The sequence below is a fragment of the Coenobita brevimanus genome, chromosome 46 (assembly GCF_032717465.1).
Source record: "Coenobita brevimanus isolate Jiangsu-jjx chromosome 46, ASM3271746v2, whole genome shotgun sequence".
NCBI classification, from domain to species: Eukaryota; Metazoa; Arthropoda; class Malacostraca; order Decapoda; family Coenobitidae; genus Coenobita; species Coenobita brevimanus.
The window spans coordinates 11,361,219-11,378,704 of record NC_136999.1 but is presented as its reverse complement, the minus strand read 5'-3'; the positions used below and the strand labels follow the sequence as shown (position 1 = coordinate 11,378,704).

At 44.6% G+C, this 17,486-nt stretch overlaps 1 protein-coding gene across 1 annotated transcript in view; it reads left to right on the top strand.

Annotated features, from left to right (window-relative positions):
- LOC145398810 (cytochrome P450 2L1-like) overlaps positions 1-10,904 on the top strand; it is a 35,576-nt gene extending 24,672 nt beyond the window's left edge. The window contains exons 6-7 of the mRNA XM_080271619.1: positions 2,707-2,851; positions 10,852-10,904. Of these exons, the coding sequence (XP_080127745.1) occupies positions 2,707-2,851; positions 10,852-10,904 (198 nt within the window). The remainder of the gene's footprint in view (positions 1-2,706; positions 2,852-10,851) is intronic.
- The last annotated feature ends 6,582 nt before the right edge of the window (positions 10,905-17,486 follow it).

Here is a 17,486-nt window from a genome sequence, read left to right as displayed (position 1 = left end):
TTGTTTGCCTGCGGCCACACTTTGACCTGGTGGCTGGTACATGAGAGATGTACTTCAGTGTGTCACTCGTTGGTGGCAGCATTTCAATCGCCTTTTTATCTTTCTGGAGCAAGTCATGTCTGGCCCTATCAACAACCGAAGTAGAGTACAGTGCCTTGTACAACATACATACGAACTCTTTAACTTTGCATAACAGATCATCCTTACCAACACCTTGCAACAGCTCTGGATGTTGCAAATACACACTCAAACACGATTCCTTCCCATGCCCAGCAAAGGACGGGACAATATCGCAGCCAGTTATTGCGTGGAACTCAAGCACATTCACTACTACTCGAGGGAGGTTCTCGTTGATGACACGCACTGGAAAGTATTCCTGCTCCTTGGAGGTGCAGCTACACCTGGCACGGTTCGTCCCTGGGGAGGACGTTTGTGTCACGACACTTGGCGATTATGCTTTCATATCCAGCAACAATGGCTTGAAGGGCATGGAGGACGATCCTTGTGTCCGCCTCCTCGTGGTTTGCCTGTAGTGTTGGGATGACTCCCTGTGTTGTCGAATATTCATCTGGTTTGCTGCCACTAACAACTATCTCCTTGTCTGTCATTGTGCTTGACAAGTCTGCCACTTAGGAACATGGCAAGCTCTTCCTTGTTTTCATCTGAAGCGTCGACCTCCTTTCAGGTTGGTCGCTTCACCTGCCCAACTCTTCTGGTCCTCGTAGCTGACTTGATAGATAAAGGTCTGTACTGGTCAAACACAACTTCAGTCCTGGAAACCATGCCACGGAACTGCATCGCCTCAGTCTTATCGAAGTTTTTGGCATAGTCACCGAAGGTCTTGCACATTGGTGGCTTCACTAGGGACTGAATTAGTGCATGGCCATCGATTATGATGCATGATTTTCCTCTTGTATCCGGTGTTCCTTTGACTTTCTCTACACCAAGATCAGTGGTTAGCAAGGGAAGCATTGCAGACCACTAGATACTATTCATCGTTTTATCTGTGTTTGCCAAACTGGGTGGTACGACTGACAGTTCATGCTCCAATACTTTGTGAAGATCGACTACTCGCCCAGCTTGTGACGCATTGAACAATCTCTGTATCAGTTGCCTGTCCACTTTGAATGTCTTGGTGACCCTCTGCTTTCGGTCTTGCACAGGTGTTTTGTACAGCGTTGCAAACGTCTTTGACTTCTGGTGTTTCTGGCGATCGAAGAAAGGCACAGTCTTCTCCACTAATCTCTTCTTTACATTCTGTAACACGACATCCTCCCCTCTGTCTTTGGCAGTGAGGAGGTCTGCAGTTACCTCTTCTGTGGCAATGTCGTTGGTAGTCAGTGATCTCAGCCTTGTCACAGCAGCGGATATGTCTTCTTTATCGGATGTTGTGAACACCTTGAATCGCCAAAACTGGGCCTCAAGCTTGGATGCAGCATCCCAGTCCTTTCATTTTGGATGGAAGGCTATCTTTTCGGGTTGAGAAATTTTCCTGAATCGTCAATGCGAAGGCCAAAGAGATGCAAAGTGTCCTCCGATACCTGGGACCTCTCGGACCAGGTTGTGCAAAACCGGTCTCTTGCCGTCGTTCTGCTTAATGCCAATTATTCCGTTGGAGAGCTTGCACACCATGTTTACCCATTCGGAGGCTTGGTCGACTGAAACTTGGTTAAATCTGCCTGCATGTCGTTTCACAAAGAAATTTCATGTCAGGAATTCTTCGTGTTCCTCTGGTGCGGTCTTTGCAAGTCCTTTTATGTCTGCGAGATAGATTGATATTTATATTGAAAGATTTCTTCACGTTTACCAACTATTATGGATTTTAAAACCCTTGTATCTCATTATTTCCTCAATATTTCATGCCAAACCTAACATTATTTGAAAGTACAAGATAAGAAGGGAAACAAAATTTGACTTTATTTAACCTTTTGACCTCCAAATTTGACCTTAAAGATCAAATGCCATTTTGGCAACCGAGTGATTCTAAATGCCTGGACCACAGTGATACTAGCACGGTTGCCAGCTCTGAACAAAAAATGCCATCAAAAGTTTTTTTTAGGCATATTTCCTGGGTTTGGCCTGCCGACGATAAGGATGATGTTTCACATGTTGAAAGTGTTAACCCATTCAGCCCGAGTACACCATTTGGTCTCTTCACCCTCATTTCCAATATATTTCACTTTGGTGCCCTTCCTTTATTTCTTCGCAGTTTCACATCAAACTTGGTACAACTATTTCTTGCCCAAATCCATCCAGACTTTTTTGTAGACCTTTTAATGTATTTATGAAGCCAAAGGTCAAACCACACAAACATACACCTTTGGAGCTCCTATGTTCTTGCATGTTCTTTAATGATCATAGGAATTTGTGCAGAAGTATGCTAGTATACCATAGCTTTGTGGAAATCATCCTGGCTTCCCCAGGGAATTTTGAGTCTTTGATTTAATTTTACTCTCGTTGCCACCATCTAACTTAATAAAGCTTATGGAAAACTTATCGTAGCAAAAGGGTTAATGGAGACTGTTTCTGATCCTTTCATTACTAGTCCCTCGAAGTGCTGGTAAAATCATGTGGAAGTAACACACACACACACACACACACACACACACACACACACACACACACACACACACACACACACACACACACAAAGTTCTTGGACTAAGGAGTTATATGATGCATTTTTTTTTTTTTTTTAAATCTTAGGGCACCCTAATCAGCAGCTCCAACACCTCGGTCCATCACAGCCCCCGATACTGGCACCAACCCCACAAGTTCACGCCAGACCGCTGGCTTGACCACAACGGAAAGTTGGACTCAAAGAAGGAAGGATTTCTGCCATTCGGTGTCGGTGGGTGGAATGGACAGATACACTTACATGTAATTTGGTGTTTTCAACAAAGCATTCATATCCTAAGTCACAATCTGAGGATTCATAAAAATAGGGGACGAAATAAACCGAGATTGCTGCCTACTCTGGGAAAAAGAATAAAAATACATATTTATCCAGTCGCTGTTTTAAGTCAGCATTAAGTTCCGCATTGTTTATTAGGTTTTGATCTTCCCACACATTTCGGACCAACTTATTATGGATCTGTGGATGTCTCTCTAAGTTTGTCTTTCAGTATCAGTCAGTTACAGCTGATACACTTTTACGTCTCTGGTAAAACATCTCTCATATTAGGTGGATTATAATTAATTGACTTTTAAGTGACAATTATTAATAAAGCACAACATGCAAATGAATGAATTAATGGTAATGAACTGAGCAGAGATCTTTGTAAGATATTCATTTAATTGAAAGAGGAGCTCTCATTATTTTAGGTTCTCGTAATAGCTTAATAAAAAGGAGTAATATTTTGCAAATAATGCATTATTATGGATATAAATCTTAAACTACGTAAAGCAGAGATGTGATAAAAATCCTTACTACAGTAACAGTTTCGTTATGATAAAACATATGTAAATCAAATAAAACTCTGAAGCGAGAATGATGACGATGATGATGATGGTGATGATGATGATGATGATGATGGCAGTAATGGATATGTTGAAAGTATCATCATCATCATCGTCATCTTCCTCATCATCATCATCAGTCACACCATTTTCCTCCAAATAAACAGGAGCGTAGGGACCCGGAGCTAGGCTACTCACTCCCGACATTTAAGGCAATGGTGATCAGCCCCTTTTGTACCTGAGTGGCATTATGCGAGGAGTAGGCTGTAGCACCAGTCGAGCAGGGCAGTACTCCCAAGGTAGAATGGAAAGCTGCTGACAGGGAGGGCTGGAGCTCCCGTTTCATCAGCCCTCGGGACTACTTCCTGACCATCCCCCATTGCTGAGCTTGTTCAGTGTTTCAGTAACACAGAGAGTAGACCAGCATGCTCTCCAGTACAAGTTCCTCTGTCAACACCAAACTACATGCACTGCACACACTACACTTCCTTTTCAAAACTGGAAAAGAAAAATGGCGACTGAAAACTAAGCCTAGGAGTCCCCGGGGGGAGGACCATAAATGCCCCCACCATCCTCCCTTCTCCCGGTGACGACTCAACTAGCTGCCTGGAACCACTGTCTGACTCACTTCTTCATTTCTGCAACATTCGTGGCCTTTCCTCTAACTTTCTCTTTGTTGAGCACCATCTCGCCTCCTCTAGACCTCACCTTCTCTTCCTAACTGAGACTCAGCTGTCTGAGGCAACTGATGGCAAACCCTTTTCTGTATCCTCCTACTTTCTCTATACTCATTTCAAAGCCAAAGGTGGCTGTTGTGTACATGTATGCAACGACCTATCTTGCTCTCGTGTTCCTGAACTTGCTTCTTCTGAATTCTCTACTCTCTGGCTTCAGCTTTCCTGTCATTCTCTGACTCAATATATCTGTGCTGTTTACTTATCCCCTAAATCTACTATGAAAAATTCTCTGACTATCTTACTTCTACGATGGAACATATTCTATTCATTTCTCCTTTCTCCCAAATCTCCATTCTAGGAGACTTCAATGTTCACTGCCACCTTTGGCTCTCCTCTCCTTTCACTGATCCACCTGGTGAACAAGCCTACATCTTTTCTATCTTTAATGACCTAGAGCAGCTTGTACAGCACCCTATCCATATCCCTGACTGCCTTGGAGAGAACTCCAACATACTTGACCTCTTCCTTACAACGAATCTACGGCTTACACTGTTCATCTTTCCTTTCCTTTGGGCTCCTCCGATCACATCTTTTTTACCTTAACCTATCCTATCGCTCTATTACAGCCTGTGGACCCTCCAAGGAAACGTCGATTGTGGCACTTCGGAGCTGCGGATTGAGAAGCACTTAGGCAGCACTTCTTTGATTTTCCATGGAATGATTATTGCTTCCATGGCCGGGAGCCATCTCAGTGTGCCTTGCGCAATACAGAGGTTATTCTCTCGGGCATTGAAGCATACATTCCTTTCTCATATCCTTTGTCTCATGCAAGAAAGCCTTGGTTTAATCACACTTGTTCTAATGCTGTCCACAAGGAGAGGGCCTATAAAAGGTACCGGAGCTAACCCGCCCCTGAATCACATTTCTTTTTATGTTTCTGCCCGGAATTGTGCTAAGTCTATTCTTCTTTCTGCTATAAAAAACAATTCATCCGTACTAACTGCTCTCAACTCTCCAACTCGAATTCTTCCCACTCCTTCTGGCACCTTGCCAAAACCCTTTCTAACAACTTTACCTCATCATCCTTCCTTTCTCTTTTCTACTCTGATGGCTCTGTAGCTATTTCCTCTACTCATAAAGCAGATTTCTTTGCTCAGACTTTCCCCTCCAGTTCCACCTTAGACGATTCCGGTGCTGTTCCTCCATCACTTCCCCCCTCTGACTTCCTCATCGCTGACATGAAAATTTCTTCAGCTGATGTATTTTCTGCCCTAACTGGCCTCAATACTAACAAGGCATATGGGCCTGATGGAGTCCCTCCCACTGTTCTTAAGAACTGTGCTTCTGTGCTTTCACCCTGCCTAGGTAAACTCTTTCGCCTTTGTCTATCAACTTGTACCTTTCCTTCTTGCTGGAAGTTTGCCCTCATTCAGCCAGTCCCAAAAAAGAGTGGCCATTCCCAACCCTCTAACTATCGTCCAATTACTTTAACATCCTGTATCTCAAAAGATTTTGAGTCAATTCTTAACTATAAATTTTAAAGCATCTTTCCTATCAAAAGCTTCTTTCTGACCGTCAGTATATGGGTTCAGTCAGGGACGTTCCATTGGTGATCTTCTCACCTACCTTTGCAGACTTCTGGTCATCTTCCTTTTGGGACTTTGGCAAAAGCTTTGCCATTGCAGTTGACGTCTCAAAGGCTTTCAGTCGAGTCTGGCATAAATCTTTAATTTCCAAACTGCCCTCTTACACTTTCCATCCCTCTATCTGAGCCTTCATCTACTGTATAGCTTCCTTTCTGGTCGTTCTATAGCTGCTTTTGTAGATGTCCATTGTTCTTCTCCTGGATCTATCAACAGTGGTGTTCTTCAGGGCTCTGCCCTATCGCCAGCTCTTTTCCTTTTATTCATCAATGACCTTCTAAGCTGTACATCTAACTCTATCCACTCGTACGCTGATGGTTCCATCCTTCACCTTTCCATTCAGTTCCCACAACGTCCATCTCAGCAGTTACTTCAACAAACAAGGAATTAGGCTACGGCACACCTAATGTCTGACTTTGCTCGTATCTCTGACTGGGGTAAAAATATTCTGGTTGTTTTTAATGCATCAAAGACTCCAGTTCTTTCACCTATCAACTCAACAAAATCTGCCACAGGAGTATCCACTAATGTTTAATAATATCCAGCTCAATCCTGCATCATCCTTGAATATGCTTGAGATTTCATTCACACAGGACTTATCTTGGAAAGATCATATTACATCTCTTGTCAAATCTTCTTCCAAGAGATTAGGTGTGCTAAGCTGAATCTATACCTTCTTTACCCCTGCACAGTTGTTGACTTTATTCATAGGTTTTATTCGCCCCTGTGTGGAGTACAGCTCTCATTTGTGGGGAGGCTTCCCACATACAGCTCTTCTCAGTAGGGTGGAGTCAAAGGCTTTTCATCTCATTAACTCTCCTCCTCTTACTGGCTCCCTTCAACCTCTGTCTCTTCGCCACACTGTTGCATCTTTATTTCTTTTCTGTCACAACTTCAATGGTCACTGCTCCTCTGAAATGTCTGCTTGCATCCCTCCACCTCTATGATGGGCGCGTAGCACCCAACTAGCAACAAATTCTCATCCCTTTTCTGTCCAACTCTCTAATGCAAGAGTTAACCGTTACTCCCAGTCTTTCATTTATGCAACAGGTCAACTCTGGAACTGTCTCCTTCTGTCTGTATTTTCTACTTCCTATGATCTCCAGTCTTTCAACCACAGTGTATCCAAGCATCTCGAAACGAACAGCTCTTGAATTTGGCTCTCTTTTGTATTGTTTTTGTTTTTTCTTGAAAGGAACGGTTTCCGGGCTCCTGGCCTTTGGTTCCTTCTTCCTTGCATTAAAAAAATAAATTCCCCTCAGGTGGAACTCATGCAAACTCTACCCAGTTGGAGTGTGTTAACTCAGTAATGCACTAGGCGTCATTGGTTATACGGTTACCCCCACAAAGTAAATGGTTTCCTTGTACACAGGACACCATTTGGCTTGGCACTCAGAGTAGAGACGCCTGGACATGAGGTTAAGTATGAATATGATGCCAGTGACCTGTAATAAAAAAATAAATAAAAAAAGAATAGCCAACACATAAGCTTGCCCCCAGCTAAACCCCCTAAGAGTCTCTCCTCACCCACCCATTTCCCCCCATGGAACTATTTTCACCCCATGGACCCATTTTTTTTTCCAATGGATCCATTTTCTCCACTGGACCTGTTTTCTTCTTGGACCTATTTTCTCATTTGACCTATTTCCCTCCATGGACCTGTTTCCCCCACAATACCTATTTCTCGATGGATTTATTTCTTTAATGGACCTTCTTTTTACCCCTATGGACTTACTTTTTCATATGGGCCTGTTTTCTCCCATGAACCTATTTTCCCTCAAGGATCCTCACATGGGCGGATTTTTCTTTCAAGGATTTGTTTTCCTCATGAATCTTTATTACCTACTGGACCAACAGAGTGTTTCTACTTGGACTGAATTCCCGAAAGCACATATTCCTCCGAGGAAATTTTTTCCACATGGACCTCTTCCAATCATGGAACTGTTTACTCCGAGAACCTATCCTCCAATGGACTTATTTTCCCTCATCCACGCACCAAACCCACATTACCCAACCAGCTAAACTACTGCTGTATGCCTGGCACCTATAGTTCCTCCGGGAAGCTTGTTACACCTCCACACACGGCCCCACAAACCCACCTCCCCACCCATCCACTCACCTTGCTCACCCACCTCCCACTCCACTCTGCTCACTCAGCTCATCCACACTGTCCACTCAACTCACCCATTCCATTCACTTTGCCAAGTCTACCCACTCTGCCTCAGCCCAGCCATCCATCCATCCTCCCACTCACACAACCACCACCCACTCTACCCACCCACACGCCTTGCTCACCCAGTTTCTCTTCCCACTCACCAGCCCTGCCCATCCACCCTGCCCACCCCACCCACTACACCCGGCAACTAGCTTCCCCCACCTCCAACACACACACACACACACACACACACACACACACACACACACACACAAAACTGCTTTATTAGTATACATAATCATCATCATCATCATCATCATCATTAAAAAGTGTATGACAAGGCCATATGTAGCTCCCAGTTTGCAAAATGTGTTCAGAACCCAATGACTGCGACCATGTATGCTGCTTCATTCAAGTTTCATATCAAGGTATTCCGTGGAGATGCCCTGGCCACAATACTTCACATCCAGCTCCCTCATCTTCTAAATTTACCACGCACCTCTGACAGGAAGAAATCAGTAGGATAGAAGTTATGGAAGCAATGAAGAAAGTTAAATCGGGGAAAGTCCCAGGAATTGATGGAGTGTGTGGTGAAATGCTGAAGCATGGGGGAGAGATAGTAGTAGAATGGATGTGGAAGATGTGCAGATTGGCCTGGGAGGAAGGTAGAGTCCCGGAGGATTGGAAGTCAGGTATAATTATTCCCTTGTACAAAGGGAAAGGGGAAAAAGAAGTGTGTGGTAATCAGAGGGGCATTTGTCTTCTTAGTATAATAGGAAAAGTGTATGGTAGGATACTTATAGACAGAGTTAGAGAAAGAACAGAGAAATTAGTTGGAGAAGAACAGGGAGGCTTTAGGAAGGGAAGAGGTTGTGTAGATCAGATATTCATTCTTAGATCTTTAGTGGAAAAGTTTCTAGAGAAGGGAAAGAAGTTGTATGCGGCTTTCATGGATTTGGAGAAAGCATATGACAGGGTGGATAGACAAGGATTGTGGAGAGTGTTAAGAATATATGGAGTAGATGGGAAGTTGTTGAACGCTGTGAAGAGTATGTACGATGGTGCGAAGGCTGCAGTGCGTGTGGATGGTGAACTAAGTGAATTTTTCTCTTTGAAAGTTGGGTTGAAACAGGGATGTGTCATGTCTCCATGGTTGTTCAATCTGTACATGGATGGGGTAATAAAAGAGGTACAAGGTAGGGTAGTGGATGTTGGAGCGGCCCTGGTGAGAGAGGATAGTGTTTGGAAACTCCCTGTACTGTTGTTTGCAGATGATACTGTGTTGTTGAGTGAAGACGAAGGGGAGCTGCAAGGCTTGGTGGATGAGTTTGAGAGAGTGTGTAAGAAACGGAACCTAAAAGTGAATGTAGGGAAGAGTAAAGTGATGGTCTTTGAGAGAGGTGAAGTTAGTGAATGTACAGCGAGGTTGGATGGTGAGGAATTGGAAAATGTGAGTACGTTTAAGTATTTGGGTAGTGTGATGAGTAAGGATGGAGGTTTGGAGGGTGAAGTGCTTGAAAGGGTACAGCAGGGAAGAAAGGTTGCTGGTTCCTTGAAAGCAGTGATAAGAAACAGGGAAGTGAGCATGGAAGTGAAAAAGTTACTACATGACAGTATTGTGATACCAACTCTAACGTACGGAAGTGAAGCTTGGACATTGTTGGAAGGACACAAGTCAAGAGTGAAAGCAGTGGAAATGAGTTATTTAAGAGGAGCCTGTGGAGTCACGTGGAGAGACAGGCTGACGAATGAGGATATAAAGGAGCGTTGCGGTGTGGATGTGGATGTGATAGGAAGCGTTATGAGGAACACACTGAGGTGGTTTGGCCATGTGGAGAGGATGGAAGGTGAAAGACTGACGAAGAGAGTGTATGTGAGTGAGGTGGAGGGGGGAAGAGGGAGGGGGAGGCCGAGGATGAGATGGAGGGATGGGGTGGAGAGGTATATGAGAGAGGGGGGTGTGAGTTGGGAGCAGGGCAGTGAAATGGCGGGGGACAGGGCGACTTGGAGGCGATTTGTTTGTGGCCACCCCAAACGGGATTGAGGCGTCTGGCAATAGATAGATAGATAGACCTCTGAATACGTGGGTGTAAGTGGGTTTGAGTGTAACTGGGTGAGGGTGTAGGTTTAGGTCTATGTAGGTGTAGGTGGATGTAAGTGTAATATGGGTTGGGATGTGACGGTCTTGCTGAATGTAGAGGTGGATGTAGGTGCAAGTGTCTGTGCAGGTTGGTTTGAGTGCAGGTGGATGAAGGGTCGGTGGGGCTGGGGTGTACGTGGGTAAGGAGTGTTTTTAAGTATTACTGTAAGTGTACGATGGATAGAAGTGCAAGAAATGTGGCTCAAAGGTGTACGTGAGACTTGAGTGTAAGGTGGAAAAAAAGAGAATTGTCTAGAATTTTTGAAATGTGAAAGAGATATCAGGAAATTACTTGCGATCATCCGAGAGATCCATCTGCTTAGTTTGTTTATAATTTTCCCTACCCTTGGGAGGGAAACAGAGACCTGGATGATGATGATGATGATGATGATGATGATGATGATGATGATGATAATATACTGTTTCTCCCATCCTCCTCGTCCTGAATGGATATGAGTGTCGAATGAGGGTGTAGGTGAGGTCTGTATAGTTGTGGGTGAAGACTAGAGTGTGTGTGTCAGAAAGAGAGAGAAAGAGAGAGAGATAGAGAGAAAGAATACCCCTAGCTAGGTGTAGCGGGACGAGTGTCCCACTGCCACACAGGACAATATCAAACTCGGTGTTGTTGGGTCTAGTTTGTATATTATTGAAGCCGTACAGCATACTGTATGTTACAAGGCTTTGTTGTGAGATAAGGAAGTACTATGTGTGTGGCCTAGTGCCACTGAGAGCGCAGTGAGCTGCTGTAGTGATGATAGAAGCCGGTGGTCTTGTCAGAGGAGCTGGAGCTGCTGCTGCTGAGGAGACTGGAACCGGTGCTGGTGAGCTAACTGAACCTGGTGCCAGTGAACTGGATGGACCAGGTGCTGGTGAACTGATGTTGATGCTCACCCTTGTCTGACTTTCCCGGTATGGCCGCGGACTCACCCGCTCTGCTCCTGTGGGCAAGAAGGGCACACCAGCCAGGAAACCCTTGTGCCATTGTTGCCTGGTGCGCGCTTATGTTGTCTCCGGGACCGCCAAGGGAAGTGGATGCAGAGGAGACTGTTGTAGTGGACGCTGGTGGCGGTCACTACAATACTCCCCTTCCACCCTGGGTACTGTGGGAAGATGGCTGGCTCCAGTGTGTGAGACATAGCACCCTGGGATGCGTACGCCGTGGCCACTATGGGTAGTGTATCCGCCGGTAGCATCCACGGCAGGAACGGGAGAAGAAAACTTTGGAGGAAGAACAGAGGTGTTAATGTCGCCATGGGTAGGGTAATCTGGTGAGGCAGACGATGGAACCCACACGTCAAGCGGGCATGATGTGTGTGCACAGGGGTTTGGGCTGCTGAGTCTGGGGCCCCTGCGTCTGGGGCTGCTGGGGTCGGGGCTGCTGGGGCCATGGCTGCTAGGACCTGGGCTGCTGGGGTCAGGATTGCTGAGGCCAACGCTGCTGCAGCAGGAGCTGCTGGGACCTAACCTGCTGTGGTGGGAGGTCCTGGGGCCCAGGCTGCTAGGGCCAGGGCTGGGGCTGCTGGACCATGGCTGGGGCTGTTGGGCCATGGCTAGGGCTGTTGGGCTATGGCTGGGGCTGTTGGGCCATGGCTGGGGCTGTTGGGCCATGGCTGGGGCTGTTGGGCCAGGGCTGGAACTACTGGGTCAGGGCTCTAGCTGCTGGGCCAGGGCTGGGGCCACTGGGTCAGGGCTGAGGCTGTTGGACCATGGCTGGGGTTGTTGGGCCAGGGCTGAGCCTGCTGGACCAAGGAAGCTGATGCTAGGCCAGGGCTGGGTTGCTGGGTCAGAACTGGAGCTGCTGGGTCAGGGCTGGGGCTGTTGGGGGAGGCTGGAGCTGCTGGGCCATGGCTGAGGCCACTGGGCCAGGGATGGGGCTGCTTGGTGTTGTCCATTGTGTGGGATAGCTCTGGGAGTCACCAATGTAGCGGGACGAGTGTCCCACTGCCACACAGGACAACATCAAACTCGGTGCTGTTCGGTCTAGTTTGTATATTATTGAAGCGGTACAGCATACTCTATGTTACAAGGCTTTATTGTGAGAGAGGGAAGTACTATGTGCGTGGCCTAGTGCTGCTGAGAGCGCAGTGAGCTGCTGTAGTGATGATAGATGCCCGTGGCCCTGGCAAGACATTGCCAGAGGAGCTGGAGCTGCTGCTGCTGAGGAGACTGGAGCCGGTGCTGGTGAGCTAGCTGGACCTGGTGCCGGTGAACTGATTTGATGCTCACCCTTGTCTGACTTTCCCGGCATGGCCGCGGACTCACCCGCTTTGCTCCTGCGGGCAAGAAAAGCACACCAGCCAGGGTCGCCTGTGCTGTTGTTGCCTGGAGATCACGTTTGATGCCTGCGAGACCACATGGGAAATGCATTGCATGGGAGACTGTTGCAGTGGACACTAGTTTTGGTCACTACAAGGACCAGTGGACCATATAGCTCTGCAGGGCAAGGAGAGATCCTTGGACAGACCACAACATTGCTCACCGAGAGAGAGAGAGAGAGAGAGAGAGAGAGAGAGAGAGAGAGAGAGAGAGAGAGAGAGAGAGAGAGAGAGAGAGAGAGAGAGAGAGAGAGAGAGAGAGAGAGACAGAATATAAAACTGTAAACCTTCTCATGTTTGCATGAGAGAGAGAGAGAGAGAGAGAGAGAGAGAGAGAATATAAAACTGTAAACCTTCTCATGTTTGCATGAGAGAGAGAGAGAGAGAGAGAGAGAGAGAGAGAGAGAGAATATAAAACTGTAAACCTTCACATGTTTGCATCCTCTGTTGTACTCATTTCAGTTAATGACAAACGACATCATTCAGCTGACCCTGAGTCATAGCGTAAAAATATTGTCACCGTTAATCGATTTATTGGGATAAGAAATCTCTCGCACCAGTATTCTTTCTCACCTTCAAGGATTCAGAAATATCGAAGCAGTATGGCAAGCTCGGCAAAAGAGGTTTCGAGCAGGAGATACTGCTTTCAACACGATGATGACTTCTTTATCTGGCTTATTCAGGCTGCCTTCAGACGATTTCATACATATATATTAGGCGAGATCTTTCAACTGGAGGGGTTAAACATAGCCCACATTAACCTCTTGAATACGAAATGATTTTCCTTAGCTGCATAAAATCATCAGAGAGTGAATAAAAATCATCGCGAGGTTTCAGGGTTTATAATTATTTACTCCTCCTTTGCTATTACTTTGTTCGTTTCATTTCACACAGGAGAGTTTAGATAATATGGCTTTCACTAACTCGTCTGATATGGGTGGTCTTTGAGCGGCAGTATTCAAGAGTCTGGAAGTGAAGTGGTACGATGTCTGCTGTTGGTTAGCAGCAGCAGCAAGAACAACAACAACAACAGGCATTCAGAGATTGCAACACTCACATGCACCAACTGGTCTAAGGGCCGAATATTTCACTTTGCCCCTCAATCTTGATAATCGACGGATTACTCTCAATACTGAATGAATTCATTCTTGTCTAACCCTTAACCTTTCCAACAACTTTGCTTCACGTAAGATCAACAGCGTTTGAGCTGACTTCTCCCAGTGACCTTGATCTTTGACATTTCCTTGTGACCATGGCCTTTGACTGATCGTTCAAAATATCAAATCACATTATCCTTGTTGTAACCTGAACCCCATCACAAAATACTCGTATAGTCTAAATCGTATAAAAACTATTTTTTTTTTTAATATTGTTATGTGATCTTGACCTTTCATCACTTGTTCTAAAAAACAGTAAGTCAGTCTCAGGGTTGTCCCCAGTTCACCCACAATGTTAGGTTCAGATCAGGTGAAAAATGTTTTAATTTGTTCTCACAACAGACACACTGATCGAATTTTGACCGTGCTGTGGCCTTGACCTTTGACTGATTGCAGTGAAAATTAAGTCCCTTCATTTTAAATTATCCTTAACCATTCCACTAAGCTGGGTTCAGATCAGATCAAAACTTTTTGATTTGACGTTGCCTTGTGACCTTGAATCTGACCTTTCCCGCTGACCTTGACCTTAGACTGAGTGTTCTCGAAACTGAATCCTTTTGTTTGTCTTCTTCTCAGCCTTTCTACAAGTTTGGTCAAAACTGGATAAAAATTGTTCAAGATGATCATACTCTGTGACTTTGATCTTTGACCTATTGCTCCCAGGAACAACAGAATTTCTCTTTACCTCGCCTCCGAACCTTCCATAAAATATGGCTGAAATCCGTTCAAATTTTTTCGAATTATTTTGTTAGCACTCATATTTACTTGTATATGGGTCGAAATTTGTCCTTTCCGTGTGACCTTGTCCTTTGACTGATTCTTTTCAAGACTGAATCACTTTTTGTCTTACCTTCAACACTTCATCACTTTGGCAAAATTTGGTTAAAAACTCCTTAAGTTAATGTTGCTAATTTTATATTTGACCTTCCTGTGACCTTGGCCTTTAACCTATTGTCATAAAAAGCGATATATATCCTCCTTGGCTTTTCTTCTATCTTTCTACCAAGTTAGCAGGTTAAAAAAAATGCTTTAGTTATTCTCTCTCTCTCTCTCTCTCTCTCTCTCTCTCTCTCTCTCTCTCTCTCTCTCTCTCTCTCTCTCTCTCTCACACACACACACACACAGAAAGAGAGAGAGAGAGAGAGAGAGAGAGAGAGAGAGAGAGAGAGATGAGCCGATGAAAACGTATAAAAGTAATACTAATACTAATAATAATAATAAAAATAATAATAATAATAATAATAATAATAATAACTAGAACATCGTAAAATTGTCCATGGCCAATTTTGATAAAGAAAAACTTCCCACGGCCTTTGCCTACTAGAAACTGAGCCATACAGAGACCTTGAGGTTGTCACTGGTCTGGTGCATGTCACCTTGGGTCATCACAGTCTGTAGGTCCACCAAGTTTGCTGGCTCTTGCTTTAATACTTCATAGAATATTAAGTGACATCCGGAATATCTGAAAAAGTCTCTTTTTTTTTTTTTTACCACGGGCGATCTCAGAATACTTCTTTCCGCACTCCGTTCGCCTTAAGCCTATATTGTAGCAAAATTCTAGCTTCCTAGCATAAAGGGTTCTTGAGATGGCATGGCTGACACACTTTTCTGTGCTCTGGACAATACAGTATCTGGAGATCCGTTTGACGGATTGCCACTACGCTTGGCAAAAAAAAAAAAAAAAAAAAAAGCTGACAGCCGTCTGCCTAAGCTGACCAAGTTTCAAGACTCCAGGCGAAACAGTCTTTGAAATATCGCAATTAAAAAAAAAGTCCTAAGTCCTACTGTTAAAGACTTTTTATGAATGGAGGACACCAGTACCCTGCTGTATGGATTTTCTTTCTTTTCATTTGTGTTTCCTTCCTCTGTTCTGTTATTTGAAAAAAACAAAAAACATAATAATAATAATAATAATAATAACTAATAATAATAATAATAATAATAATAATAATGATAAAATAATAATCTGTCATTCTATCTATTGCCAAACGCCTCAATTTGTAAGGGGTGGCCACAAACAAACCGCCTCCGTGTCACCCTGTCCAACGCCATTTCACTGCCTTACTACCAGTTCACACAGCCCTCTCCCATATACATCTCCACTCCATCCCCTATCTCATCCTCGGCTGCCCCCCTCCCTCTCCTCCCCCTCCACCTCACTCGCATACACTCTCCTTGTTAGTTTCTCGCTCTCCATCCTCTTCACATAGCCAAACCACCTCACTGTATTTCTCCTAACGCTTTCTGTCACATCCACACCCACACCACAATGCTCCTTCACTTTCTCATTTGTCAGTCTGTCTCTCCACGTAACCCCACATGCTCTTCTCAAAGAACTCATTCCCACTGCTCCCACTCTTGACTTTCGTCCTTCCAACAAGGCCCAAGCCTCACTTCCATTCGTTAGAGTTGGTACCACAATACTGTCATGCAGCGACTTTTTTTTACTTTCGTGCTCACTTCCCTGTTCCTTATCACAGCTTTCAAAGAACCAACAACCTTTCTCCTCTGTTGTACCGTTTCAAGCACTTCAGCCTCTAACTTCCATTCTTACTCATCACACTAACCAAGTACTTAAATGTACTCACATTTTCCATTTCCTCCTCATCCTGCCTGACTGTACATTCAGTGGCTTCATTTCCCTCGAATACTATAACTTTACTCTTCCCTACATTCACCTTTAGATTCCGTTTCTTACACACTCCCCCAGACTCATTCACCAAGCCTTGCAGCTCCCCTTTGTCTTCGCTTAACAATACAGAATTATCTGCAAACAACCGTACAGGGAGTTTCCAAACACTGCCTTCTCTTATTAGGGTTGCTACAACATCCATTGCCCTACCCTGTATCTCTTTTGTAACCCTATCCATATACAGATTGAACAAGCATGGGGACATGCATGATACATCCTTGTTTCAATCCAACACTGAAAAAGAAAAATTCACTCAGTTCACTTTCCACTCGCACTGCAGCTTTAGCACCCTCATACGTACTCTACACGACATTCAACAACTTCCCACTTACTCCATATATTCTTAATACCTTCCAGATTCCTTGTCTATCCACCCTGTCATATACTTTGTCCAAATCCATGAAGGCTGCATACAACTTCTTTCCTTTCTCTAAAGACTTTTCCACCAAAGACCTAAGAATGATTAACTGACCTACACAACATCTTCTCATCTTAAAACCTCACTGTTCTTCTCAAACTAATTCCTCTGTTATTTCCCTAACTCTGTCAGTAAGTAACCTACCATATACTTTTCCTATTACACTAAGACGACAAATGCCCTTATGATTACCACACACTTCTTATTCCCCATTTCCTTTGTACAGAGGAATAATTATACCTGACTTCCAATCCTCCGGGACTCTGGCGTCCTCCCAAGCCAATCTGTACATCTTCCAGACACATTCTACTACTATCTGTCCCCCATGCTTCAGCATTTCACCACACACTCCATCAATTCCTGGGGCTTTCCCCATTTTGACTTTCTTCACTGCTTCCACTACCATCCAACTAATTTCGTCCTCTCTTCTCACATCCCTCCTTCTCCTAGCCATTCCCCGGCCTATCATACGTGCATTACTTTCATTCTCCATGTTCAACAATTCCTTAAAGTGTTCTCTCCATCTGCTCAGTTTTTTCCTTTCTCCACTAGCAATCAACCATTTTTATCTTTCACTTCCCAACTTACTTCTTATCACCCTGTCTAACTCTCTTTACCTCTTTCCAGGACATTTTCTTACGTTCTCACCACTTTAAACTCAAATTCCTTCCAAATTCCTCATCCACTCTCATCTTTCTCTTACTAATCTTTTCATCTCTCTCGTCCTATCTACATATAACTCTTTCTTCCGTCTCTCAACTTTCTCCATACTCTTGTTCCTCATCCTCTCACTATATGCTTACTTCTTTTGCGCCACAGCCTGTCTCACC